The sequence below is a fragment of the Rosa rugosa genome, chromosome 6 (genome assembly GCF_958449725.1).
Source record: "Rosa rugosa chromosome 6, drRosRugo1.1, whole genome shotgun sequence".
NCBI lineage: Eukaryota > Viridiplantae > Streptophyta > Magnoliopsida > Rosales > Rosaceae > Rosa > Rosa rugosa.
Genome location: NC_084825.1, coordinates 20,999,267 through 21,026,062, shown reverse-complemented (window position 1 = coordinate 21,026,062; position 26,796 = coordinate 20,999,267). Strand labels below are relative to the sequence as shown.

The following is a 26,796-nucleotide window of genomic DNA, read 5'->3' as shown; positions in this document are numbered from 1 at the left end:
GAAGGACCTGAGAATCCTAGGAAGCTTACTGTTGTGTTCTTCCCGGCAACTCCTTGTATATGCACGACAGTGAATTGATAATTTCAAAAGAGGCTTGGCAAGATGCATGTGGCGTGGGAGCTAGAAAAGCATGATTTGTAGTGAATATGAGAGATTTGCAGCAGCCATGAAAGCTTGGATTCAGATTGACGGATTGTGGTTGATAAGCTTTTGGATTGGAAATGGGTTTTTAGGATAGGTGTTGGAGGAAACTGCTTGGTTTTGTCTCTCTGTTTGCCTACATGTTTCTGGGATAAGTATTGGGGAATTGCTTGGGTTTGCTTTGCATGTGGGTTTCTTTGGGGTTGCTTCTGAATGCCCCTTTTGTAGCAGTGAGAACTCTGAATTTATAGGGGTTGAGTCATGATGCCTCATTACTCTTGCTGCTTTGGCGTATGGTTGTGATCATAATCCTTAAGATCTGCTGCTGGGATTGCTATCCAGGATTTCTGCAGTGAAATCTGCTGCTGGAATTACTATTGCAAGATTCCCGCTGCTTAAATCTACTCGTAAGATTGCAATCCCAGAATTTTTGCTGTGCTGCTGGGATTATGTTCCTCTATGGGATTATGTTATGCGGCTGGGATCAAGAATCCTATGTTTAGCATTTACTGTTTTGTTTGGTTCTAAAGGATTTGGGCTTGGGCTTTTGGGCTCTCTCTCTTCATCACTTACCCATGTTAGGATTAGACTACTAGCCTTGAATTTTGGTTCCCAAGTCCAAAATTATTAGTGTCTAAAACTAACAATGGGTTCATACTTTTTCGTAACCTTCCACACCACACCCATTCTTGTAAGCCCCAAGTGCATGAATGTGGCTTGGGTCCACGTGCGTGGCGTGACGAGTGTAATTCTCCTTGAAATATGAATTTGGTTTAAAGCATGAATAGGGCTTGTGAGCTGAATTTTTGCGTGTCAACAAACCTTTGAGTAAAATTTGCTTAAACTTTATGGGTGTTCTTCAAATCGTTTTGGTTGTTCAAAATTTGCTGCTGGGTTTATAAGGTTGAATTCATTCTTTGATGTTGATTGAGGTATTCTCGACGGAGATTTTCCTTGTTCTTTTAATAGAGCTTCGATCTCCAAGAAGACGAAACAGACCCATATTTCTGTCGTCATTAAGGAAGGAAACTCAGGTGCCCTGTAGCTTTTCCAAGTTCTTGTTTTCAGAGACAGAAAGCCCAAAACCGGTTAATCTCTGAAAGACATGAAGAACACAACGAGCCTATTTATTTCGATTCTTTTCCTGTTATTGTTTCCCTCTACTGCCCAGAAAAACCAGGTACTTCTCCTCTTCTATGTTAGCTTAAAGTTTGTGTATTGGGTTATTGATTTTATAGGGTATTAGTAATAATACGCAACAGAGAAATTCACATACAGGAAAAAGTTTGAGACTTGTGTTTTTATTTCAATAAAAAGATTTAAATTTGGAGACTGCGAACTTGGTTGAACTGAGCAAAGCAAAGACCTTGATCACAAACAGGGTTTGGAGCCTCACATAAACTTGAATTTACCTTAGGTGCGCAATTTAAGATGGCTCGGCTCAATTTGGTTCTTTCATATCATAATGCCTAATACTATTTATTATGCTCTATGGACATTCTAGCTGACATTATTTTCTCCATTTTGTGAACCAGGATTCTGAAATTTTTGCAGCTTCAAAGCAATTTTTCTTTAATTATGTGTTCAAGTTGACAGTTTTCTTTAGCCATTCGTTATTGGGGACATATATGGTCAAATACTCAAATTCAATAGTAATGTTGGAAGACACAAGTACGGAATAGAGAAGCTCTTCTTTTTCTTTTTAGTATAATACGAAAAGTTGAGCTCTTTAAACATTGCATTGCTACTGGGGTTATAATTTACACCTCATTATATGTTCTTTTATGTTAGAACACTTTCACAAGAAGAAGAGCATGCCCATGAAGTACATTGTTCAAGAGAAAGAAGTAGGGCGGCATGGAAAATTATCAAGGAGGTATGGGAAAAACATCGAGTGGTTTTACATGGTACAACCATGTCTGATTTTGTACTAAATGGGAAGCTGTGCTTATGAGAATGAACTTTTATCTCTAACTGGTTTGAACTAAGTTTATTCCTTTTGAAACATAATGGTGGACAATATCTACTATGTTAAATAGTTTTCAGTTGATTTTCTTTGATGTTATAATGAATGTAAGCAACATATAGGAATACTTCCCAAGTGGATCAAAGTTAACAACTGAGGAAACAATATCTAAAATGTTTTGGTCAGTAACTCTAATTCTATGAAAAATAAGTATAGCAAGCCTTCCTGCTAAATTATCTAGCAGTCTATCAAGATTTAATCAAAAGTTGTCAATAGTTGAACCAACATGTGACATTACCTAACTCATAGCATAACAAATACAGTACTATAAGCTTACATACTTGAGAATCTGAGCACATGTATAAGCAGTAGTGAGATATGGTTACAGTATCTCGACGGGTGAAGTATTTAGAGCAAGTCCACCCGTAGTCAAGAAATGTCAAGGTCGAAAAGTCAAGGCGTCGACCAGTCAGGTAACTGTTCATTGCCACAGGACATGGGTTTCCACCCGTTTTTTTTCTTGACCAGTCAAGACTGTTCATTTTCACTGTTCATCGATTTTTTCTTACAGAAATGAAAAACTAGGAATAAGTACAATACAACGTTATTTAGTTGTTGTACGAGAAATTCGGTTTCTAATCGATTTTTATTTTCGAAACAAACGTTATTTAGGGGGTCGTGAAAATTGACTTTTTATATGTTCGGAATTTTGGAAAACTTCCTTCATGAAAGTTGTATAGCTCGTCGATACGATCTCGTGCATATATGGAACGCAATATTCAGAGTTCGTATGAATTTATTATGAATTTTTGAAATCTGGAAATTTTCTATAAATAGCAAAAAAAAAATTCTGTTTTGTTTCAAAGGACGAAAATTTTTCTTTTTTTCATTTCCCCCCTCCGGTTCTCTCTCTCTCTCTCGCGCGCCCCCAGACCTGGCGGGTTTCGTCTGACCCGACCCATCTTTTTCTCCCTCCTTCGGCGTCTTCCGTCCACGGACCCGGCTCCCCTGAGGTCGCCTCACCTCGCCCGGCCGCTCCGTGGCGTCAGCCCGCCCAGACGCTGCCCCCAGGCCGAGATCGAAGCAACCCCAGGCGGAGCAAATCGTCCTCCGGCGACAAACGCCTCCTCTCTTCCGCGTCTCTCTCTGCACGCACGCATGGATGAGTTGCGGCGCCACGCGTTAGACGCTTGTCCTCTACTTCCGTCGATCAGCGCGTCTCCTTCTCCACTCATCCAATGACGTCACCCACGTTTCCGGGCTGGGCCGAGCTGGCAGATGCCTTGGCTGGGTAAGGAATTAGTCAGGGCCTTGACTAAATTCTTGGCTTCAGTCAAGAAAGGCTGACTTTTGGCTGGGCAGAATACCTCCGGTGGAAACCTGATTTTCCCCTCCATGGTCACCACATTAGCTTTTCCTATCTGGTGACCAGTCAAGAAGCAACCGGTGGAGTTGCTCTTACTTTATCTAAAATTTTGCAAGTTTATCAATGCAGAGATTGAAGAACAAGATGTCAACTATGTTGGGTCTGGCTTGTCACCGCCTGAAATGGTTCAACAGGCAATTGAATGTCTACCCTTAGATAAGGAATTAAATGGTTCAAACTCTTCTTTCCGTTATTGGACAATATCAGATTATTCAAGAGCCTACGGCCACGTTTGTTTCATCGGATAAGGAGGGTGGATAGGAAAATTTAAATCTAATCTGGTAAGTAATCATGTTTGGCAGTCCAGATAATCAGCAACCAGATTTTTTAAATCTTATTAGGTATGGATACCAATCTGGTTAGAAGACTATCCAACTAGAAAAGCCTCCAAATCTCCAGCTTCAACCATGATACAACTGAACCTCTGCCTCCAACTCCTCCAAAATCGCAGCCTGTCACAATCTTTCTCCATCTTCATCTTTATCCTCCACCGTAGTTCTCCACCAATTTCTCCAGTCTCATCGCCGTTATGAAATGTATTTCGATCATCGAAATCATTGAATTTGTGAGCTAATGAGTTTGGATTCACCGCTCTACGTGGATTGTTGATCTAGATCCAATTCTGTCGAATCTTCATGTAGATTTATCTTATGGGTGTGCCCAAAGGGTAGATTTTCAAGTTCTTAGACTTGAAGTTGAATGGAGATGGCCGACGATGAACGAAAGCGATGGTCAGGTACCGGCGAGCTGTGGATGCTAAGTGCGATGGCGGTGATGTTCTCAGAGAGAGAGAGAGAGAGGGGGCGGGGGGGATCTATGGGTCTGGGTTGTTGATTGGCGGTGAGTAGGACGGCCGATGATGATGATCTCTATGTAGTTTTATTTTTTTATTATTTGTTTTTGAATTTTGCCACATATCCATTTGTTATCCAATCTTATAACAAACAACTGATAAGATTAGGATTAGCTATCTTAATCTATTGCAAATCCAATCCTATTAAGACAGGTTAATCAATCCAATCCTGTCATGGGTACCAAACGTGGCTTACGAGTTGGAGAAATAACATCTAGATTGGTATGTCATGTTTTTTACTAATTTTTTGGATAAAAAGTTACATAGAACATCTTTAGCAATGCTAGCCATTTTTGAGTTAAATTTTAGCCAAAATAGCTAACAAGTCATTTTGGCTAGCCACTTTAGAAATACGTCTGTATCAGTGCTCTCTATTTTAGCTAATTTTAAATTTATATTATTTTTTAAATGAAGATTAAATAGTTTAAATGTATTTATAAATTACATAAAATAACCCAAAATGAATGTTTTAAATTATAGAAAGCCTCATCTCGCTCTCTATATTTAGGAGTGAGATAGCTAAAAGTTATAATGGAGAGCCACTTAGGAGTCTCGTGCAGCCGCTAAAATATATAAAAAGTTAAACTTGCTCTCCAAAATAGCTAAGGAGCCAAAATAGAGAGTTTGCTAAAGATGCTCATATCCCCTGTTGCCTGGTTGAGTAAATTATTTTTCAGAGTGAATTTGAAGCTGATTTAATTCAAAAATATAACATCAGAGCTTACTCGTCCAATTTTATGTTTTTGTTTTCATACCCTCATTTGACATTTCTATTTCCTTTTAACATCAGAGCTTACTCGTCCAATTTTACTCGTCCAATTATAGCTGCCATCCACAAATCCTCTAATCACCATTTAAGATGTCATTCTTTATTAATTACAATACTGAAGACATTCTAAAGCAAGCAACCAAATCAACTCTTCGGTATTAAAAAGGTACATGCAGTCACACCCCAAACCCGGGGGTGTGATTTAAGGGGTTCTCAAGTAAGAGAAATTCAGAAAAAGAGCAAATTTGACACATCTTAAAGTGTAACCTTTAGGCAGGAACAGTTCGGCTTTGAGGATTTACGAAAATTCATTTGTGCAACAATGAAGTTGAAATTTTTCAGAATGAAAGCTGACATATCAAGGTACAACATACAAAAATTTCAACCTAATCGAAGTTCAGTAAGTAAGGGAAACGATGGATGCAAATAGACTGAACTGTCAAGTTTTAGAAAAATATAGCAGCAGCAAAGTCAAGTTAGAAAATCCACCAAAAATTCATTTTAAGACCAATTGACAAGAAATTAATTTTGAAACAACTGTTGGAATGTCTAGTTCAATATATACAAAGACCAGAGGTTAAATGATTCAAATTAAAGTTCAAATCTCAGCAGAAAGTCAGAGGGTACACTAAAAATTCTGGATCTTTGCCAAAAACAGACCAGACTTAAAAGAAAAATCACCGAAGATTCACTACGCATCAAAATAAGATAAAACTTTCCAGATCATTTTCTAACTAGCAGAACAGAAACATATAAAAATTTCATGACATTTAGAGATCAGTAAGTAGGGCAACACAAGGCTCGAAGTTAACAGATCAGCAGCTTTCTCAGAAAATTTAGCAAAGCTGTTTTAACCACAATTTTTTGATTTTAAAGTTGGTTTGTTTTAAGAGTAAACAAGAGAGGCACAAACTTACAAGCCAAAAGAATAGCTACTACATTGGAGTGTAAACAAGGGGATACAAGAATCATAACAACCCCATTTGGCTTTTCATATCCCATGTAGTAATTAACTAAACTAAACCAGCTGCAATCTGGTTAGAGGTATACTTCAAAATGACTAACATGCTAAATTATCTACATCAAAATACATCTAACCATCTGATTTGAATTAGCCTACAGCTCACCAAAATATCTTGCTCTTTCAACAAAGTCTGGTAGTAGGTGGAGCAATTCCAACTTCAATCAAACCGACTAATCACCACCTGAAATTTGAAGGGAAAAGGGATGAGCATAAACGATGCCCAGTAGGGTTTTAGAATGTGTAATTGTAGTTACAGAAAAATCTGTATATGCCCTTCTTGAAACAACTTTGAAAGAAACTCAGGATACAAATTCAATCTAAACTCAAAGAAAAACTCAATAAGTTCTTAAACTACAAATAATCCATCATATAGCTTAAACAAACACTCAAAGAAATAGCTTTCTGACTTTCCGAAACAAAACATAAGTCATTTCGTAGAGTCAACAATTGGAAGGGAATGTAGCATACCTTATCATACCATAACTCAAAGCATTTAAGCCCTCACAAAGGGCTTCCCGAGGAATCGGGTCATTGTGCCCATAACAACTCAAAGCTCACGGGTCATTGTGCCCGAGCTTTCACAATCCTCAACCAAGCTACATACTCACCACTTCCATTTTCTTAAGCCAAACTTTACTATATGTCGACTTTTAAGCTCAAAGAAGCAATTAAGTTATTGCATGCATGTGAGTTTGAAATCTGAAAACATAGCCTTTGTTTACATGGTATCAAAACAGATAAAACATGCAATACTAAATGAGTTATCAATGCATTCAAAACAAAGAAGGCTCTTGATCTAGTTTAACAAAACTATTTTATCAAAATCCTTTAAGAGGGACAAAAACACAGTAGCTTGAAACCGATTTTTCCCTACCTCAAGTTTATCAGGTGGTTTTTGACTTTTTGTAGTATCAAGGGGATCAGCAGCTTGCTCTAAATTGTTCTCCTCCTTTTGCTTATCTAAAACAAAGATAACTCATTAAGTCTCAAACCCAAACACCGATCCTAAGCAACTCCCTAAAGCTGAACTTAAGCTAGTTGGGGACTTTTATCATACACTTGGTGTGCAAACTTTAAAAACTAAAATGCATGGTGAGATTCTTGCTGTAATAGTAGCCCCACCCGAGTCTAAGAGACAAAGGCGTAGCTACACATGGGCTCCGGTGGGCTACAACCCACCCTAAATTTTGAAAAAAACATTAATTTGTAGCTTAAATTTAATTTAAAAATTAAATATTAAAGAGTAGACCGGCCACCTCATATTTCTAAACTTAGCCCATATATGTTATTTTTTTAGTCATATATATGTTATTTCTTTACTTAAAGTATTTGATTATATTTTATTTTCTATTCTGCTTTATGAGGCATAATCGCATAGAAAGCTTGCTTCTTCTTTTTTGGGTAAATTAGGTTAGAAAAAGGGTTGGCTAAGAATTATGATACAGATTCAATAGTTATACATTTTCAGCTCTATTCAAGAGCGCACGATACAATTTGAGTAGGTATATTCTTTTGTCTTAGACTTTTGTTATCGAGTTTCTATCAAACGTTATAATGTTGATTTTTTTGGATCAGTTAGCTATTTAATTATTTGATATGTATTTAATATATGATGCGGAGTGACCTGCGGCTTTTGGTTGGAAAGGTACCGGTGGTCTCAATGGGCTAGGGTTTTGGCCTACCCTACTACTGGGGCCTGCGTTGGAAGTGGTTGGGCCTCTTGGGTATTAATCTGGTCTGTGGGCCTCAGGTTTGGGCTCACTGGTCTAGGGGCCCAAGTGGGCTGGAGTACCCTGTTGCTAAGGGGCTGGATGAATTGGGCCTCTATGGCCTATAATATTGTTTAATTTATGTTTTGGGTCGCAAAAACCAGGGCCTTAGTTGGAATTAGGCCTCATCAAAAAGCCCGCGGATCAAGTGAGCCGATGGAGGGCCAGCCGGCCCTGAGGGCTAAAAGCCCGACCCGGCCCGTTAAAAAGCCCGCAAAAGCCCGCCTCGGTGGGTAGTGGGCCGGCCCACCAAAAGCCCTCAAAAACCCGGCCCGGCCCGTAAAAGCCCGTAAAATATTATATATATATATATATATATATATATATATATATATATATAGATAGATATGTGTGTGTGTGTTTATAAATATATATATATATATACACACACACACACACACATATAGATATATATATTTGTGTGTGTGTGTGTGTGTGTGTGTGTTTACATATGTGTGTGTGTGACTGTGTGTTTATATATATATATATATATATATATATATATAGAGATATATATGTGAGTGTGTGTTTATATATATATATGTGTGTGTGTGTGTGTGTGTGTGTGTGGAAGTTCTTATACTTCTATATAGAATATGTGCATTAGTGCATATATATATTATATATATCGGTTGACCAATTCGATCGGATTCGAAAATATAGTGAAATTGGCTAAATTTTTTACCACACTCATAATTTATTGTAATAAACTCATCCAACTGTCGGTTTTTCCATTTTCTTTGAATTGATAGGGGTTGCTCTTTAGAGTGTATGATATATAAATATAGGTTTATAAGAGTAACTAAGTTTGACCTAATTGATCGAATTAGAAACGAGAACTAAATTGACTGAATTTTCTACAACCACTATAAAACATTACAATCTCTCCATCGAGCGATTGGTTTCTCCGAATTCATTTTCCACTAAGAATGAACCTCAACAATTTAAATGCAATGTATAAGTCATACAACTTTAGGAGGAAAATTGGTATAGGCCAATGTGTTTGTAATTAATTTTTTATTTTATTTTATGTCCACGCACATCCATCGATGGAATATTTACAAACGTGATGTGAAAAAATAAGCACGTTTCGCGGTCGTCATGCCATCGGTCAACTAAGAAGACATACAAGTGACGACGGTTGACCAATTCGATCGGATTCGAAAATATGGTGAAATTGGCTAAATTTTTTACCACACTCATAATTTATTGTAATAATGTCATCCAACAGTCCATTTTTTCATTTTCTTTGAATTGATAGGGGTTGCTCTTTGGAGTGTGATATATAGATATAGGTTTATAAGAGTAACTAAATTTGACCTAGTTGATCGAATTCGAAACAAGAATCAAATTAGCTGAATTTTTTACAATCACCATAAAACATTACAATCTCTCAATCGAGCGGTTGATTTCTCTAAATTCATTTTCCACTTCATGGTTGCTTTAGAATGAACCTCAACAATTTAAATGCAATATACAAGTCATACAACTTTAGGAGGCAAATTAATATAGGCCAGCATCTTTGTAATTAAAATTGAAATTTTTATCTTATGTCCACGCACATCCATCGATGAAATATTTACAGACATGATGTGAAAAAATAAGCACGTTTCGCGGTCGTCATGCCATCGCTCAACCAAGAAAACATACAAGTGACGACGGTTGACCAATTTGATCGGATTCGAAAATATGGTGAAATTGGCTAAATTTTTTACCACACTTATAATTTATTGTAATAATCTCATCCAACAGTCCATTTTTCCATTTTCTTTGAATTGATAGGGGTTGCTCTTTGGAGTGTATGATATATAGATATAGGTTTATGAGAATAACTAAATTTGACCTAATTGATCGAATTCGAAACAAAAATCAAATTAGCTGAATTTTTTACAATCACCATAAAACATTACAATCTCTCAATCGAGCGGTTGATTTCTCTAAATTCATTTTCCACTTCATGGTTGCTTTAGAATGAACCTCAACAATTTAAATGCAATATACAAGTCATACGACTTTAGGAGGCAAATTGATATAGGCCAACATCTTTGCAATTAAAATTGAAATTTTTATCTTATGTCCACGCACATCCATCAATAGAATATTTACAGACATGATGTGAAAAATTAAGCACGTTTCGCGGTCGTCATGCCATCGGTCAACCAAGAAAACATACAAGTGACGATGGTTGACCAATTCGATCGGATTAGAAAATATGGTGAAATTGGCTAAATTTTTTACCACACTCATAATTTATTATAATAATCTCATCCAACGGTTGGTTTTACCATTTTATTTAAGTTGATAGAGGTTTCTCTTTGGAGTGTATGATATATAAATATAAGTTTATAAAAAATATTATCTTTAAAGATTTATTTGTAAATAAAGCCCGCAAGGCCCGCCCCGAAAAAGCCCTCAAGGCTTAGCCCGGCCCGGCCTGAAAAAGCCCGTGAGGCCCGCATTAAAGGATGGGCTTGGATCCTTCAATTTACAATAAAGCCCGGCCCGCTACTATTTAAAAATGGAGTAAGGCCCGGCCCGGCCCAAGCCCGCTACCAATGGGCCGGGCTTGGCCCGTTGATGAGGCCTAGTTGGAACCTTTTTATGTAAGCTTCGAGGTTTCTAGGTTTTTGTTCGAATAAAGGTGCGTGAATTTACCAAAAGGTGGGTGTACTAGGGATTTTTTTGGGATTTTATTCTTTTAGAATAGAGTTTCATGAGGTTCTAAGGAACGATTCTTTCTGTCGACCTCAAAGGGGTGTTTCGTTTTTGTACTGCTTGCTGAATTATAATGAAATGGCTAACCTATTACCATAAAAGAAAAAAAAAAAAAAAAAAAAAAAATATATATATATATATATATATATATATATATATATATATATATATATGATGCGGTTTAATTTAATGAATTAACAGTAAAACATGTTACTTTTAAGACTTAAAAAAAAAATCTAAAGCATTAGTAAACTTTTATAATTTTTTTTTTTTTAGCCCACCCGATTTAAAAATCCTAACTCCGCCATTGCTAAGAAAGAAAAGACTAATCAGAGAAGCAATATAACTCAAATACTAAAATATCTGAACTCCGAATTTTCATATCGACATGCAAAGGATGTAGCTATACTAGAAGCCTTACCTTAAGTACTGAAGAGTGAAGACGGGAGCTTTTGAAGGGATTAACTACCCATCAATAGGTTGATGAGTAGTGTAAACACCCATCAATAACAATAGCTCTAATGGTCCTGAGGTTTAGGAAAGAGATGTTGTTTAATCTAAGGTTCAGCAAAGACCAATGTTTTCAGTTTTCACACAAGTGTGCTGTGTCTTTGTTTCCTTCTTCTCTCTCTCTCTCTCTCTCTCTCTCTCTCTCTCTCTCTCTCTCTCTCTCTCTCTATTTTTTTCCCTCTTTTTTTGAGAAATAGATAACTTCATTAACTTATCCATGGCCAGAAGGCACATACATCACAAGCTGTCTCATACCAACAGTTCTAGATGGCACAAGCTGCCAAGCAAATGACAAGTGACCCTCACTGCAGACAAATGCGCTCACTTATTAAAGTGCCTAGCTAAATGCTCAAAACCCAAAACTATCTAAGCTTCTTGTTATAGCAACCCTAATCGCCTAGAGACCTCAATTGGTGTACAATTAGAGAAACTAACTTACATAGCACTAGACTCTGAAAAAACAAAAACTAGGCACAGAAGCAGGAAACTTAGAGTTTCCCTTTGCCCTTAGCTTTAGGGCCAATCTCCTGGGTAGCAGTAATAGCAGGATAGGTAAGTCGCAAGGGGGTCAAACCCGCTTTCTTGTGAGGCCTAGGACCCTTGTTTTTGCTTCCAAGGGGCCTGCCCACCTTCTTCTTCATTGTCACCAGCGCGACATCATCGTCAGCTTCAGTCAATCCAAGAGCTTCCGCATGCAGAGTGGGAATCTTGCCTCCCAAGATAGTTTTGAATTTCTTAGGAGAAGGTTCCGCCACCCCTTGCCGACCTCTTTTCTTATAGGTCAAAACTTGCTGCTGACCACCTTGCATAGTGGATGCTGGTGGAAGGTCCTTAGTTCCTGAAGCAGACAGTTCCACCGAGGTCACCTCGGTAGCCATGTCCTGCAATACAACCCCATGGTTCATACCTTCCAGAACTGGCGAGTTTGATACGGTGCCATCAAGACCTGCAGATGCAGTAGTGGATCGCTCTAACCGTCGAATAGTTGGCTTCTTCTTTTTCAGCAGAGAGGAAGAAGGCATAGGTAACTCTCGGGGGTTCTTGGCAGAGAACGCAAAGGCACCGCCCGAGGAAGAAGAGCCGCCACCAAAGTTCACGACCCTAGGATCAGAAAGAGTCATGGGCTCCTCACACTTCGCCCCAGAATGCGTGATCATACCACATTGGGGACATCTACCTTTAAGATGTTCAAACTGGAACTGTAGAATAGGTTCTACACCGGGGGCCAGGAAAACCCGACGCTCGAGAAGAACCGGCTTCGAAATATCATGGGAGAAGAGGATGTGCACAACACCTTTGCGAAATTCTCTCTTGTCATAGTCCAGGTAGTCGCCTAGAAGGTTTCCAATGAGAATGAGGTTTTCGGGTTCCTCGTAGAGAGGAGGGATACCCGAAACCCTAACCCACATCTTGAAATGCTTCAGGGGGACATCAGCGATAGGGGTGACACCATCGTACTCCTCCAGACAAACCGGAGCCCGATCATAACACCAAACACCACCCTTAAGCACCTTGTTCCGATCTCTGGCCAGATCAAAGGAGAAGAGAAACTTGTTATCCGCCTTTTCTTGGATGGGGAAGTCCTTCTCCACCATCTAGGTCCTGAAAAACTGAGATTTGAAGGCATTGAAATTCACCAGTTTACGAGTGAGTGGTTTTTCAAGAAGAAAAGATTGCGCAGACCGCCTAACTGGCCCTCCACCGATCTTTCCCAAGTCTGGGGCTTTACCCCCTTCAGCCAGCGCTAGGGAGGCAGCAAAGCTGGCAGTTACAGCGTCAATGGTAGCCATGGCGCAGTGAGGAAGAGAACAAGGACGGCGGGAGACGCCGACTAGAAAGTTAAGGTTTAGGGGAGGGCTGCTAGGTCGAGAGGAAATCTCGCTGAGTTTTTATATTTTCTTTCTTGTCGTTGGTAGACCGTGATGAGTTTTTTTCCCCTCTTTTTGTCTACTAAAGAGAGATTTAAGGCAAAAGTAATAGACTTAAGTGTCTCTCTCTCTCTTTTTTTTTTTTTTCTCACCGAAGTGGGAAGCACGTGCACTAGCAATCTATCACTTAGAACACTAGAAGAAAATTCAACTCAAAAGAAACAATCTTGGGTATCACAATGCAGACATAGAAACTAAACATATTCTCAAAAACAAAAACATTTGAGATTAAATTGACAATATTGTAGTGCTCTACTTTCTCTAGCAACAGTAAAATAGAGTTAGAGCTACCCTGCCTTTATGTAGCACTTAATATGTTCAGTCTCATGATGATTTGATCCATAATATAATGCTATAAACACAAAAAATCCTGCAACGAATGAAAGAAGGACACGTGTACAAAATAATATATTTTTATTAATGAATTTGCGGGTTACAATCTTTGTAGATGTTCTTTCACAAAATTCTCCTCTGGTTCGATCTCTGATGTTGATTTGATCCAAGGGTGGCGAGCACTTGATCTTGAATCGAACGGTTGTAGTGTGAGCTTCTTGCTATGTTGATGATTTGAGGAAGACGATTGACCAAGGGCTGTAGAAGCTTGATCTTGATCGGATTTAGGCCACGAGTTGTGTCACGTGATGAGTGTTCTTCGGCTTTGGTAGGGGATGAACCAGCACGTGTGTTTGGTACTGCTTGTTGATTATCCACGAGCTTGATGAAGAACTTGGCGGAAGTTTTGCTTTGTTGACGACTTGAAGACGACGGATGATCAAGGGCTGTAGAGGCTTGAACTTGTTCAGATTTGAACCACGAGCGGTGTCATGTGGCGAGTATGGCTTTTGATGGTGGATGAATCAGCACATGTGTTTGGTGCTTGTTGATCCTCCGCGTGTTTGTCGACTTCCGAGCTTGTAGGTGATTTCCCCTGCTTGTCTGAAGTCGGCGAGGTGAAGAGACCGGCTATTTGGCAGCTTGATGGTTCTTCACGAGCTTGGGAGACTTCTGAGCTTTGGAGAGGTTTTTTCCGTCTGCTTGCGTCTAGACCTGTAAATGGACCGGATTTTTATCCGGACCCGCTCCAGATCCGTGACTATTGGACGGGTTTGGATCGAAAGTTTTGATCCGTTGATCCGTTAATGATCCGAATCCGTTAACCCGTTTATTTAACGGATCAAATACGGATCTAGGTCGATCCGATCCGTTAATGATCCGGCCCGTTTTTGTAATAATAAAATATTATTATTTTATTAATATATTATTATTTTTTAAAAATATAAAATATAAAATATGAAGAATTTCTAATACAATTTTTTTGCAAATATCTAAGGGAGAGTCTATCACCCAAGATTCCAAGAAGCATTAAAAATTTTGTTAATATAATTTTACTTTTGGTGATACTTTTCATGTTGTTTTAATATTTTATTAATATCTTATGAGGTATCATCATATAAATTTAATATTACTATTTAAAATTTTAAAATATTTGAAATTATAACGGGTCGGATTAGCGGATCGGGTATCCGTTAACCCGGCGGATACTGATTTGGATCGAGCTATCAACAATCCGCCGGGTTAACGGAGCGGGTTTGGATCGAATTTTTTTTTTAAGTAAACGGATTTGGATTTAGGTCGATCCGATCCAAATCCGGTCCATTTATAGGTCTACTTGCGTCCCTCTGTCTGTCGTCGTCCTCGATGGTGTACTTGGCTCAAGGGCGATTGACACTTGATCTTGAGTCGTATGATGCCCACGAGGGTTGACACGTGATGAGTGCTTTGACTTGAGGTTGGTGATGAACCGGCTATTTGGCAGCTTGAAGGCTCTTCACGCGCTTGAAGACTTATGAACTTTGGGAGTGATTTTTCTCTCCGACTGAAGTCCTTCTCTTGTTTTGAGAAGAGGTATTTATAGTGTCGATGTCTCTCTCGATTTGGAATGACTTGATGACACGTAATTAATTGCATTTCATTACTAGCATAATCAAATCAATCAGTTTTAATTAACCGATTTAATTACGACTTTTAAGGAATTAGCCAATCAATTTGATGGCTGATTTTAATTGTATTTCAATAATAACATAATCAAATCAATCAGCTTTAATTAACTGATTTAATCACGACTATTAAGGAATTAACCAATTAATTTGATGGCTGATTTTCATCTTGATTATCAATTTAAATAAATTGACATCTAATCAGCAGATGAAATTTAATACTTGATTTGACTCGGAATCAACTGATTTAATTTGACTGATCCGCTTAATATCAGCTGATTAAGTCGGAACAAATTTATTTATTGCCGTCGGGCCTTTCATGTGTCGCCAAGTGTCGTTCTCTGAGTCTGCTTGGTTTTGCTTACGCATAAGCCACGTGCACATTTTGTGGGACCCACATGCCGACTAAATTTGTTCGGTCATAATTTCAAGTGTTGACCGAATTATTTAATGAATTTATTTTCATTAAATTTTTGGTGTCTACAAATGCATCTATTATTTCTGTTTTTGTTGGAACTTCTGGAGAGATGGTACTTGTAGGATCCACGACAATGTAGGTATCGGAAAACAGATTTTGAATAGTTTCTGTACATTCTAAGAACACGGTATTCGAAAGTGCAAACTGGCCTGCGTAATTGGAGCAGCAAAGAAGACTTCTCATGTTGTTGGCCAAGTGACTAAGAAGTTCATGAATATAATTATAATCTGTCAAATGATTATATAGCTAGCTTTGGTTCTGTCTTCGGTAGGTTTTGAGTAGTAGCGTTTAGGAACTGCTTTTGTGCATTTTGACATAACTGATGGAAAATGTTGAACAACATTATGCATGCAGTTGCTTTATCTACTCTATAGATGCCTACTAGGTTTTTGTCTTAGTTAAATTAGGATCAAAATATTATGCTGATCACAACAATGACAATACTTGAAATTGGCTAATGTAAAATCTAGCTAGCTAGCTAGTTTAGTATTATGGTACTTATGGGATTTGTATTTTGGTGGGTTAATTGATGCAATGAGAAATTTGCTGATTTTAGGTCCTATAATATGCCTTTGATGATTGTTCAGAATGAATGAGGTTTGATATGGTTCAAATCTAACACATGCAGGTTTATGATATGTTGTACCACAAATACAGTAACAATAAAAAAGAACAACTGTCTGTCGTTCCTACATACTTGTAACAACATAAAACTGAAGTTCAATTCATTATCAAACAACATAAATACTTCTAACAAACAACAGAAAAACGAAGTTCATTTAATTATCACACAACAAAAAAGCTTGATATAAACAACAGAAGAGTGAGTTTCTGACCTTAATCAAACAACATAAGACTGATTTCGTAGTGACGTTGTTTTCCAGTTATATCAACACTTAAATGTCTCTAAAAATGCATTCAAACAACAGAATGTTAAACAAACCTTTATTTTGGTAACCTCAGATAACATATAAATGTGTTCTAATCTAATTTCAAACAATAGCAGTTTGATTAAAACAGTATAGTGTAGTTGATATGAACAACATTAATGTGCCGCTCTATGTGATTAGACACCACAGAAAGTCCCAAATCCTTCAAAGTTGGGTTGTTAAGACAACAGAGCCTTGTGAAGCTTGTGTTGTGTGAAGGAAATGAGAGGATGGGCAATGTATGTCGTCTAATGTCATAAGAGACGGCAACCGGATACACAACAGAAAATTTGCATATCAGACGATAGATATCATCGGTCGTCTGAAGGCATTATTGGCATAGTGAAGTAGGTAAACTTTAATTTATAAAATGTTTAGGAATTGAACTTGCTCTTTGAGACAAACACCTTCATGTCTCTTGTATAGATCTTTCTGCGCTTAACCAAAGAGGTGTAACTAAATGTACCTTAATTTGTAGATATAATTGATAGTCTAATCGATCATTCTTTGCCGATTAAACTTAAAGGGGTTCCGGATTTATTGAATCTGACGACTCTTAAAAGTCATATGATCTTTCTATGGGCACCTTCATTGGGCTAGATAGGCACAGTATTGCATATGATGATAGGGGAGGTGCAGATCCGAGTTTCAGTACTTGATCATCTGGTTCAACCCGTCGTATTCAAGAATTGGTACCCCCTCTGTCTGGTAGCCTTTGTAGAGTAATTAAGAGTGCACATACAATTACAAAACACTTGGTGTTATGCTGCCAATTCGTACCCTTCTTCCAGCTTCTCTAGGGTAACGTCACGTGGCTTTTCTTTCGCATTTTCTTTTTCTTTGGTGAAATTTGTAAGTATAATTGGTTTCACATTATTTAATAGATTTGATTAGAATGTCAGATTATGAACAAAGCACCAGGCATAGCTTCCGCTGGGGCTGGTTTTTCATATTAGGCTAAATATCTAGCCCTTTTTCTGACGCTTGAGCCATTCCGGAGTTCCTCAATGGAGTACTCATGCATCATGCCTGCTATTTGTTTCGCTATGAAGGAAACCCATGCTGCTCCCTCCTCATCAACCCTGACTGGCTCTCACTTGGGGCTCCCTTCTGCTGGAGAAACAGACGGTGCCGTTTTTGGGGTGGGCATGTTCATCGGCAAACGAGGTAGGCTTGATTTGTAGGTTTAGGTTTCCGCGCGCCTACAGCGAACCCAGAACAGATCCAACTATATAGTACTCTTTCAGGTTCTTCTATAACGGTGCGTTTGGATGAGAAAATTATAAAATCCGTAGGAATTTATAAATGATGGAATCTTTAACTCCATCAATCTAAAATTCCATTAATTGCAATTTCTATTGTTTAGTTGCATCTATTTAGGATTTGAAATGTGTAATAAATTAAGAAAGTTTAAAACAAATAAAATGATAAAATAGAAAAAAGTCTTGTTTTGGAAATAAAAATTGAATACTGCAAATGAATTCGTAAATGACACATATTTTGGTGGAAATTGAAGTGAGGAATTTAAATAACGAATTCCTTCGTTTTTTTTCCACAAAGAAATTTAAATTTTCCAATCTGATAATGCCAAACGAGGGAATTGGTTTTTAGGAATTATGAAATCCTCACTTTCAATTAAATTCCATCATTTTTTCCCTCATCCAAACACACTCTAAAAGATATTATTATAAGATAAATTCTATATTTCTTCCTAATCAAAAATTAAAATTTAAAAAATTCACGCTTTATATCTGCACCTCCCTATCAAAGGAAATTCACGTTATAGTAACTACGTACTTTACCCTGCAGAATTGGACAGATTGGACAGTTGGAGGAACATTTTTTTTGGTCGAAGGGATGAATCAATTAAGAAGGCACAAGGCCGCAACAACAGTACAAAGGGACACAGCCCAAAACAAACGCATGAATCACAAAGTCAAATGCCAAAACAAGCAAAGACTTGAGAAATCAAAGAAAAGGAACAAACAACTGAAAGCATAAAGCTACAGTAAACCAGAAAAAGAAGGAAAAAACAACTGCAAAGCCTAGAAACGGGAAGCACCGAAATCCAACAAACATGAAGCAGCAACAGAAGATTCCGGTTAGCTGATGCCACCAACAAAAGAAATCATGAAGATGGAGGGCAGGGCAATCCATCTCTTGATAGAATACCAACAAGGGAGGATGGCGGACGATCAATCCAGACGTCCGGGCACATTCTCCGCACCGCAAGCGAGGCGAGGTGATCTGCCGCCGAATTCGCTTTTCTTGAGACCCATGACCAAGCAATACGCTGCCAAAAGGAGGGAGAGTTCTTGATCTTTGCAACTGCAGGGTAGATGCTCCAGATTTTGCAAGTTGAGGGAGAGTTGATGGCATCGATCAAACACTTTGAGTCTGATTCGATGATGATTGGAACAGGGGAGAGCTTTTCGGCAAGATTGCAAGCCAGGATGGCTGCACGGGCTTCTGCTTCGTGTGCCGAAAAAGCTTGACCAATCGAATGAACACCATCAATCATCTTACTCCGGCAATCTCTTGCAATTACGCCCAACCCAACGAGGTGAGTATCAATTGCCCAATTTGCATCCAAATTTATCTTTATGTGTCCGTGAGGTGGTGGTTTCCAAAGGTAAGAAGTATGAAGGTAAGGCACACTGTGGGTGGGACGGTTGGGGTTGTGATGATGGACATGACTTTGGGAGATTTGGGGAGGACGCATAGGGATGGGATCTGGATGGATCTGGCTTGGAGGGAGAGTTATGATGGAATTTAGGTGATGAGGTGAGTGAGTTGGATGAAGTAGGTTGGTAGAAATGGGGTTCTGGAGGTGTGGATTAATACGAGGGTGATGGGGTTGATTATAGAGAGAAAGGGAAGAGAGAGAAGGGGGAATGAGGGAAGAAGATGGAGGGGGATAGGGACATACCTGAGTGGATTACAGGGGTTCACATGGATGCATAACATGAATTTTGTTTCTTGAGTAGAGGATAAACTCAGTTGCAGCCTTGGTAGCAGATGAAGCAATTGACAAAGGATTGATGGGAGTGCCTTGATAGATAAAGGAACAACGAGCTTTCCAAATTTCCCAACAGAGATAGGAGACCATGGTAAGATAATCTGCTTGAAGCTGTTTGTTTTTACCAGCAATAGAAATGATAACTCCAAACCATTTGTCAAAAGTGTCAATTGTTTGTAGATCAACTTTATAGTTCAGGTCAGAGGCAAACCATGTACAAACAACACCATGACATTGTAAAAAGATATGCTCAATTGACTCAGGGTAAAGTTCACAAACTGGACATAATGGGTTTTGGATGATTTTTCTGTTGAAAAGATTTAGGTAGGATGGTAGAGCATTAACCATGATCCTCCACATAAAGTTTTTGACTTTAGGAGTGACATTGAGTGCCCATATGGAGTTCCACACACTGCTGTCCACTCTATGGGAGGAATGTGCATGAATGGTGGATAGCTTAAGATTCTGAGAATGAAAGAAATGGTAACCAGATTTTACCGAATAGTTTCCGTTCTTTGTAGGTGGCCAAATAAGTCTATCTGGCATGGTTTCGTCCCCAAACAATAGTAACTCAATCTGAACCCTCTCCTCCTCAGAAAGTAAATCACTGATATCATCCAAACACCAATTGTTAGTGTCCCAATTGATAATATCTTCCACCTTCTGAGGTCTAGAACTTGAAACAGGGAGCAGTGGTCTCAGATAACCTGGGTTAGCATTCAAAATCCATCTATCAGACCAAATATCAACCTGACACCCATTGCCAATTTGCCACCTAGAGCCTTCCACAATTAAATCTTTCCCTTCCAAAAGGCTGCTCCATGCCCAAGAAGATCTAGATCCCTTCCCAGCACTGAGGATAGAGGAATTAGGATAATAGATTCCTTTAATAATCTTCGCACAAAAAGAGTCTAGGTTTGAGAACAAACGCCAAACCTGCTTAGCAAGTAAAGCGATATTAAAGTCATTGAGGTTCCGGAACCCCAAACCACCACAATCCTTCAGTTGGCCCATAAACTCCCAACTCTTCCAATGGATCTTAGATTCAAAATCTTTTTGACCCCACCAAAAGTTAGAAATTACAGAATCAATCTCTTTGCAGAGGGTAGATGGGAATTTGAAGCAATGCATTGGGAAAGTAGGAACAGCCAAAGCCACTGATTTGATGAGAATCTCCCTGCCAGCCATAGAGAGAGTGCCTAATTTCCAGCTTTGAATCTTATCCATGAGCCGAGCTTTGACAAAAGAAAGAGAGGCCTTTTTTGATCTACCCCAAATTGTAGGCAACCCAAGGTATCGGCCCGGATTAACAGTAATTGGGACGCCCAGAATTGCACAAAACTCAGCGGAAATATCTGATGAAGTACAAGGAGTGCAGTACAAACTTGACTTATCCAAATTAACAAGTTGCCCCGAAGCATCACAGTAAATACCAATTATTTTCATTATCTCCTCACAATTCTCCCTAGTGGCCTTCAAGAAGAAAATGGAATCATCCGCAAAGAAAAGATGGGAGAGGGTTAGACCATGTTGGCTTAACTTTATCCCATGGAGACTGCCAACATCACAAGCTTGTTGGATCAGAGAGGAAAAAACTTCAGAAATGAATAGAAAAAGGTAGGGAGAGATGGGGTCTCCTTGTCTTAGCCCTCGAGAAGGCCTAAAGTAACCACCAGTTTTGCCATTCAGTGTAACGGCAAAGGAGACTGAACGGACACAAGCCATCAGCAAAGAAACCCATCCATGCATAAACCCCATCTTGATGAGAACCACTTCCAAAAAGTCCCATTCAACTCTATCATAGGCTTTACTCATATCCAACTTTAGAGCCAATTCATGCCTATCACCTGTCTTTCTCAACTTCAAGTAATGAAAAGCCTCATGAGCGACTAAGATATTATCTTGAATTTGTCTCCCCGGTACAAAAGCTCCTTGATGAGGGGAGATAATATTGGGAAGGAACGTTTTCAATCTATTAGCAAGAACTTTGGAAAGGATCTTGTACGAAAAATTGCACAAGCTTATAGGTCTGAATTGAGTTACCTTCTGAGGGCAAGGAACTTTAGGAATGAGAACAATGTTGGTTTGGTTGAGATCAGCAAGCATCTCATTAGTGACAAAGAACTCCTTTGCAGTGTTGTTGATTGTGCTGTTTATGATTCCCCAAAACTTTTGATAAAATATTCCATGAAAGCCATCTGGGCCAGGGGCTTTGTTAGCTCCCATTTCAAAAGCAGCAACCTTAATCTCTTCCTCACACAGTGGTAAAGATAAGTTGTGGTTCATCTCATCAGTAACAACAGGTCTGATGGCTGAACAAGCATTACTCCAATCTCTTGGGCCGTTGCAAGTAAAAAGATTCTTAAAGTAGCTCTCTACATCATCTCTTATATCCGATTCCTTATCCAACCATAACTCATCCTGGGATTAAAGACGAAGAATTCGATTTCACTGTCGTCGGTGGATAGTAGTAATATGGAAGAACTTCGTATTCTTGTCTCCTGCTTTCAACCAGTTCACTCTGGATCTCTGTGCCCAGTAACTCTCCTCCCTATCCCATAACTCTGCCACCTCAGCAATAAGAGTATCAGCTCTCTTTCAATCATCCGCAAAAGAGGAATCCTGAAGCAGTTGAAGTTCTTCAATGTGATTGTTTATAGTCTTTCTATAATTTGAAAATTTCAACTTACTCCAAGTAGATAAGTCCTTGGCGCAACGATCAATCTTACCAACCCATTGAGAGGCACTGGTACCTTCACAAGGAACATCCCAAGCCCTTGATATCACCTCTTTGCATTCTCTGTCGCTAACCCAAGAAGGCTCAAACTTAAAAGTTTTTGGGCCTCGATCCAAAGGTGGATCAGTGTCAGTTGGAGGAACATTTGATACTTCTAGTAGCATTCAAAGAGAAACAGCCACGTGCAGAAGAAAATAAAAGAATAGTTCTCGGTCTTTATTCCGCATCGATCGATCAAAGAATTACGTACCGATGGCTATTGAGAACGATGAGAATTGAAATGATCAACACGAACAGAGAAGATTTATATGCCGGCAGGAGAACCACTCTAATTAACATGAAGAACGTATACTTAAGAAACCAGATATATTTCATACATGCAAAGACGCCAGATATTGGTTTATTGCCGCCGCCGCCCACAGTGGATCTATTATGATCTGCAGCAGTCTAGGGCATGCGTATGCATCATTCCATAACGACCGTCATCAGCATAATCAAACGAAACTACAGTGAATCAGTTAATCATAAATCGAGTTAACTAAGACGATTTTCTCAATTTTACTTTTTAAATTTGTTAACCATAAGATTGTTAATTTTAATTAATTATTTAATTACCTAGTGGGGTTTATCTACATACATTTAATGTATTAATACATTAAGTACACTAATTTGATATAGAAATAAACTAGTTCAATATAGAGGTAGACTACTTCAAGATCAAGTCAAACTAGCTTACTAATATATGAAGCCGTTCTAATTCTGTATCAAATATAGTTTATTTGATGTATTGATATATTAATGTTGTAAAACTTTCTCACATAGCTAATATAGTACAACAAAAACAAGCCACTATACCAAAATAAAGCGGAAGGAGACATGACAGAAAAGCAAGTCAATGTGGAACAAATAGTTGATTCTAAAATTCAAACTAAGAACAAATCAATGTGAAACAAATAGTTGATTCTAAATTCAAATTGATAAATTATTATCTATGCGGAAATTAGAATAGACTATTTTCTACCAAAGAAAAATTTTCAGAAGTGAACAAAGGTTTATCAATTATCGATCATCATGATCAATCCTTATCATCAATTGGCATCAGCTAGAAAGTAGACCCCCTTTAGGTTTCATCGAATCTAGTATTTGTCTTGGCATCATTGTAGCTAGTTTTCAACCTTAAAGAAATTCTTAATTGCCTCAGAGGGACGGAACTGACTGGAGCAAAGCCTATTCACATGGAAGAGGCTAGATCTGTTGACTATCTCAATTATTTCTTAGTCTAGGGTATGTTCCTAGAAGAAGTTCCTAATAATCGATCACCAGTAGTCATGCACCACCACCTCGAACTTTGAAACGGTATACGGTCAAAGGTCTCTTAGCCATGGAAATGAAATTATGCATGGAATTGCACATATATATGGGACCAGTAGTACCTATAGCTATTATTCCTATTCGATCCTTCTCCGATCCCCTTATAAATAGTTCACCTCTGAAATTATTCTTCAGAATTTAGTACGTTATGGTAGCTATTCTTGCTATACGTAAACCTAGCTAGGTGGTTTTATATTGAGGATATAAAGAATTTTCTTTGAGCTCTTGGTAGAGAATAACCTGGTCTTTAGACTTCGTTGCCTGAGATGGGTTCAAGTGGTGCTGTTGCTGACACCAATTACAGAGAAAATAAAGCAACAGAAACCCATGATCAATACCTGCAGAAAGGAGTGAGACACTTGTGTGAAGGAGGGCTGACTAGAGTTCCAACCAAGTACATACTGCCCAAGGAGGAACGACCCAATTCAGCAATAGGAGGAGAGACTATTCTCAAGTTACCAGTTATTGATTTCGCTCAGTTGCAAGGCTCCAGCAGCAGATCCCAAGCATTGAACTCCCTCGCAAAAGCTTGCGAAAAATTTGGAATTTTTCTGGTTGATCTTTGAGTCCATACACTTAATTTCCTTTGTCGACCATGTTAACATCAAGTATACATCCATTCTTGTTTTTGTATATTAATTTGATCATGAGCATGTGTTTTACTGGATAATACTAATTATGCCAAGAACATGTATGTTGAGTAATGTTTCTCCTTCGCGTGATATTTATACTAAGAGACTTAATTCCGCACCATATAACATGTCCCATTGTCTGATAGTATTGATTGAAGACTTACCGTTTTAGTTCTTATGTATATAACTCATTGGTAATAAGTATTTTCTGGGTGATCTGTGTTCATACGTTTTCCTTGTCCGTGTACTAACATCTCCTGAGGCCATATATTGATCAATCAGTGTGAAGAATTAACCAACTTAAAAACAAATTAAACCCGTAATATATTAATCAATTTTTTGATTGATGCAGTTGATAAACCATGGTATCACAGATGAAGTTATATCAAGAATGACTGATGTAAGTAAAAGGTTTTTTGAGCTTCCTTTCGATGAGAGATCAAAGTACATGTCAAAGGATATGGCTTCCCCAGCTAGGTATGGAACAAGCTTTAACCAAAACAATGATGAAGTGTTCTGCTGGAGAGACTTTCTCAAGCTTAGTTGCCATCCTTTATCAGACAGTGCTCCTTCTTGGCCATCATCTCCTGTGGACCTAAGGTGACCTCTCGATCTCAGTTCTAAAACGAGACGTGCAACAATAAATTTGTTCTCTATATATTATATACGTACAATTTTCCCTTGGCATGTGCTCATTTGAAAATTTAATTAGTACTTGATAACTTGAAATGTTAGGGTATAAAACTATAAATAGTACCTAGGGGTTAACTCTAGTATAAGTTAAACCCTAATTAAGCGATTGATAAGATGAGAAAAATTAAACACTGCCCACATTTTAAAGGATTTTCTTGCAAGATTAGTGGCCAATGGGGATTTTTTTTTTCTAGTAGTGTTGCTAGGATAAACAAAATTAAACACTGACCAAGTCATGATGAATCCAATATATATACACTTCATTGAGAGAGGCGTATAACTATTATGAGTTTGGTTCTTTCAGTGGTTAATTCATTGCTATTAATTCTAATTAATTCAAAGATTAACTACTCCGTCAATATGTAGGGAAACAGTAGTGAACTATTCAAAGAACACGAATTTTTTGTATCTAGAGCTGTTGGAGGCTGTCATGGAGAGCCTTGGACTGATGGAAACTACAAAGAGTTCTGGTACAGAGAAAATAGACACCAGGACCAGTACTTTAGATGAATTTGAAGATGGAAGCCAACTGATTGTGGTGAATTGCTACCCTGCATGCCCTGAACCTGATTTAACCCTAGGCATTCCACCTCATTCTGATTATGGCATCCTCACTCTTCTCCTTCAAGACCAAGTCCAGGGTCTTCAAATACAGCACCAAGGAAAATGGGTGACCGTGGAACCACTTCCGAATTCATTCATCGTCAACGTTGGTGATCATCTTGAGGTAGCTATCTAGGTCTAATATTACGTACGTACGTACGGTCATATTAATTATATATGCAATTAATAGCAAATTAATTTACTCTTATGCACAATCTGTATTGACAGATATTTAGCAATGGGAGATACAAAAGCGTGCTGCATAGGGTTGTTGTCAACTCATCCAAGTCTCGAATCTCTGTTGCTTCATTGCACAGCCTGCCATTCGACACCGTTGTTCGGCCTTCACCTAAACTCGTCGACGAAGCCAACCCTATTCGTTACAGGGACACAGACTTTGCCAATTTTCTCGAGTATATTGCTTCGCGTGACCACCAGACGAACAGTAAGAGTTTCTTGCAATCGAGGAAATTGGCTTGATTGATCGAGCACAGAAAAAAAAAAGATATCATTAGATTTTTGGCATTTTGACTTGGTGACTGGACTGCGAATCATAGGAAACACTAGAAAATTGAAGTTTCAACATTAATTTTGTTGGAATGGGATGTCTTGACCCAGCTTTTCTGGAAAATAAAAGGGAATTCCGTATTATTAAGGAAAAATAAATAAACAAATGCGTGGATAACTATTGTAATTTGCTACTTTGTGGCGCGCACATGCAAATACATGATACATGTAACACTATATATCAATAAATCACTTACTAGGCTCTTGCTATGTAAGTCAAATATTGTTGAGAAGAAGAAGGAATATTAAGAATGAATAATTTAATTTAATGGTGTTCAAATGGTTATATATATTAGTCTTATTAAACTACGTACTTTGTGTTTCAAATCAACTGAACGATTGAGTACGTACTAGTCCTATTGAACTACAGTACCGTATTACATTGTACAATCTTTTTTTTTCCAAATATTCTTCTCCTAAAATTTTCCTACAAGCAAACTATTAATTATACCAACAACACCAACATCCCTCTCAAGTTGGAGCATACAAATCACATGTGCCTAACTTGTCAACTTAGTCTTTAAACACCTTGGTGGGAATTCTTTTAGTCAACACGTCAGCTAATTGCTCTTCAGTAGGAACAAACGAAAAGGCAACCAACTTAGCATCAAGTTTCTCCTTAATAAAATGTTTGTCAACCTCCACATGTTTGGTACGATCATGTTGTAC

General features: G+C 38.3%; 2 protein-coding genes across 2 annotated transcripts; one reads left to right on the top strand and one right to left on the bottom strand.

The window, feature by feature from the left end:
- Positions 1-18,633: 18,633 nt before the first annotated feature.
- Positions 18,634-19,227, bottom strand: LOC133716370 (uncharacterized). The gene has a single exon (XM_062143080.1). The coding sequence runs from the start codon at positions 19,225-19,227 to the stop codon at positions 18,634-18,636; it is 594 nt and encodes a 197-aa protein (XP_061999064.1).
- A 4,499-nt stretch (positions 19,228-23,726) lies between these two features.
- On the top strand, positions 23,727-26,273 carry LOC133718677 (probable 2-oxoglutarate-dependent dioxygenase SLC1). The gene is made up of 4 exons (XM_062145538.1): positions 23,727-24,186; positions 24,617-24,864; positions 25,324-25,684; positions 25,789-26,273. Exons 1-4 carry the CDS (start codon positions 23,899-23,901, stop codon positions 26,038-26,040), a joined length of 1,149 nt encoding a protein of 382 aa, XP_062001522.1. The 5' UTR covers positions 23,727-23,898; the 3' UTR covers positions 26,041-26,273.
- Positions 26,274-26,796: the final 523 nt, after the last annotated feature.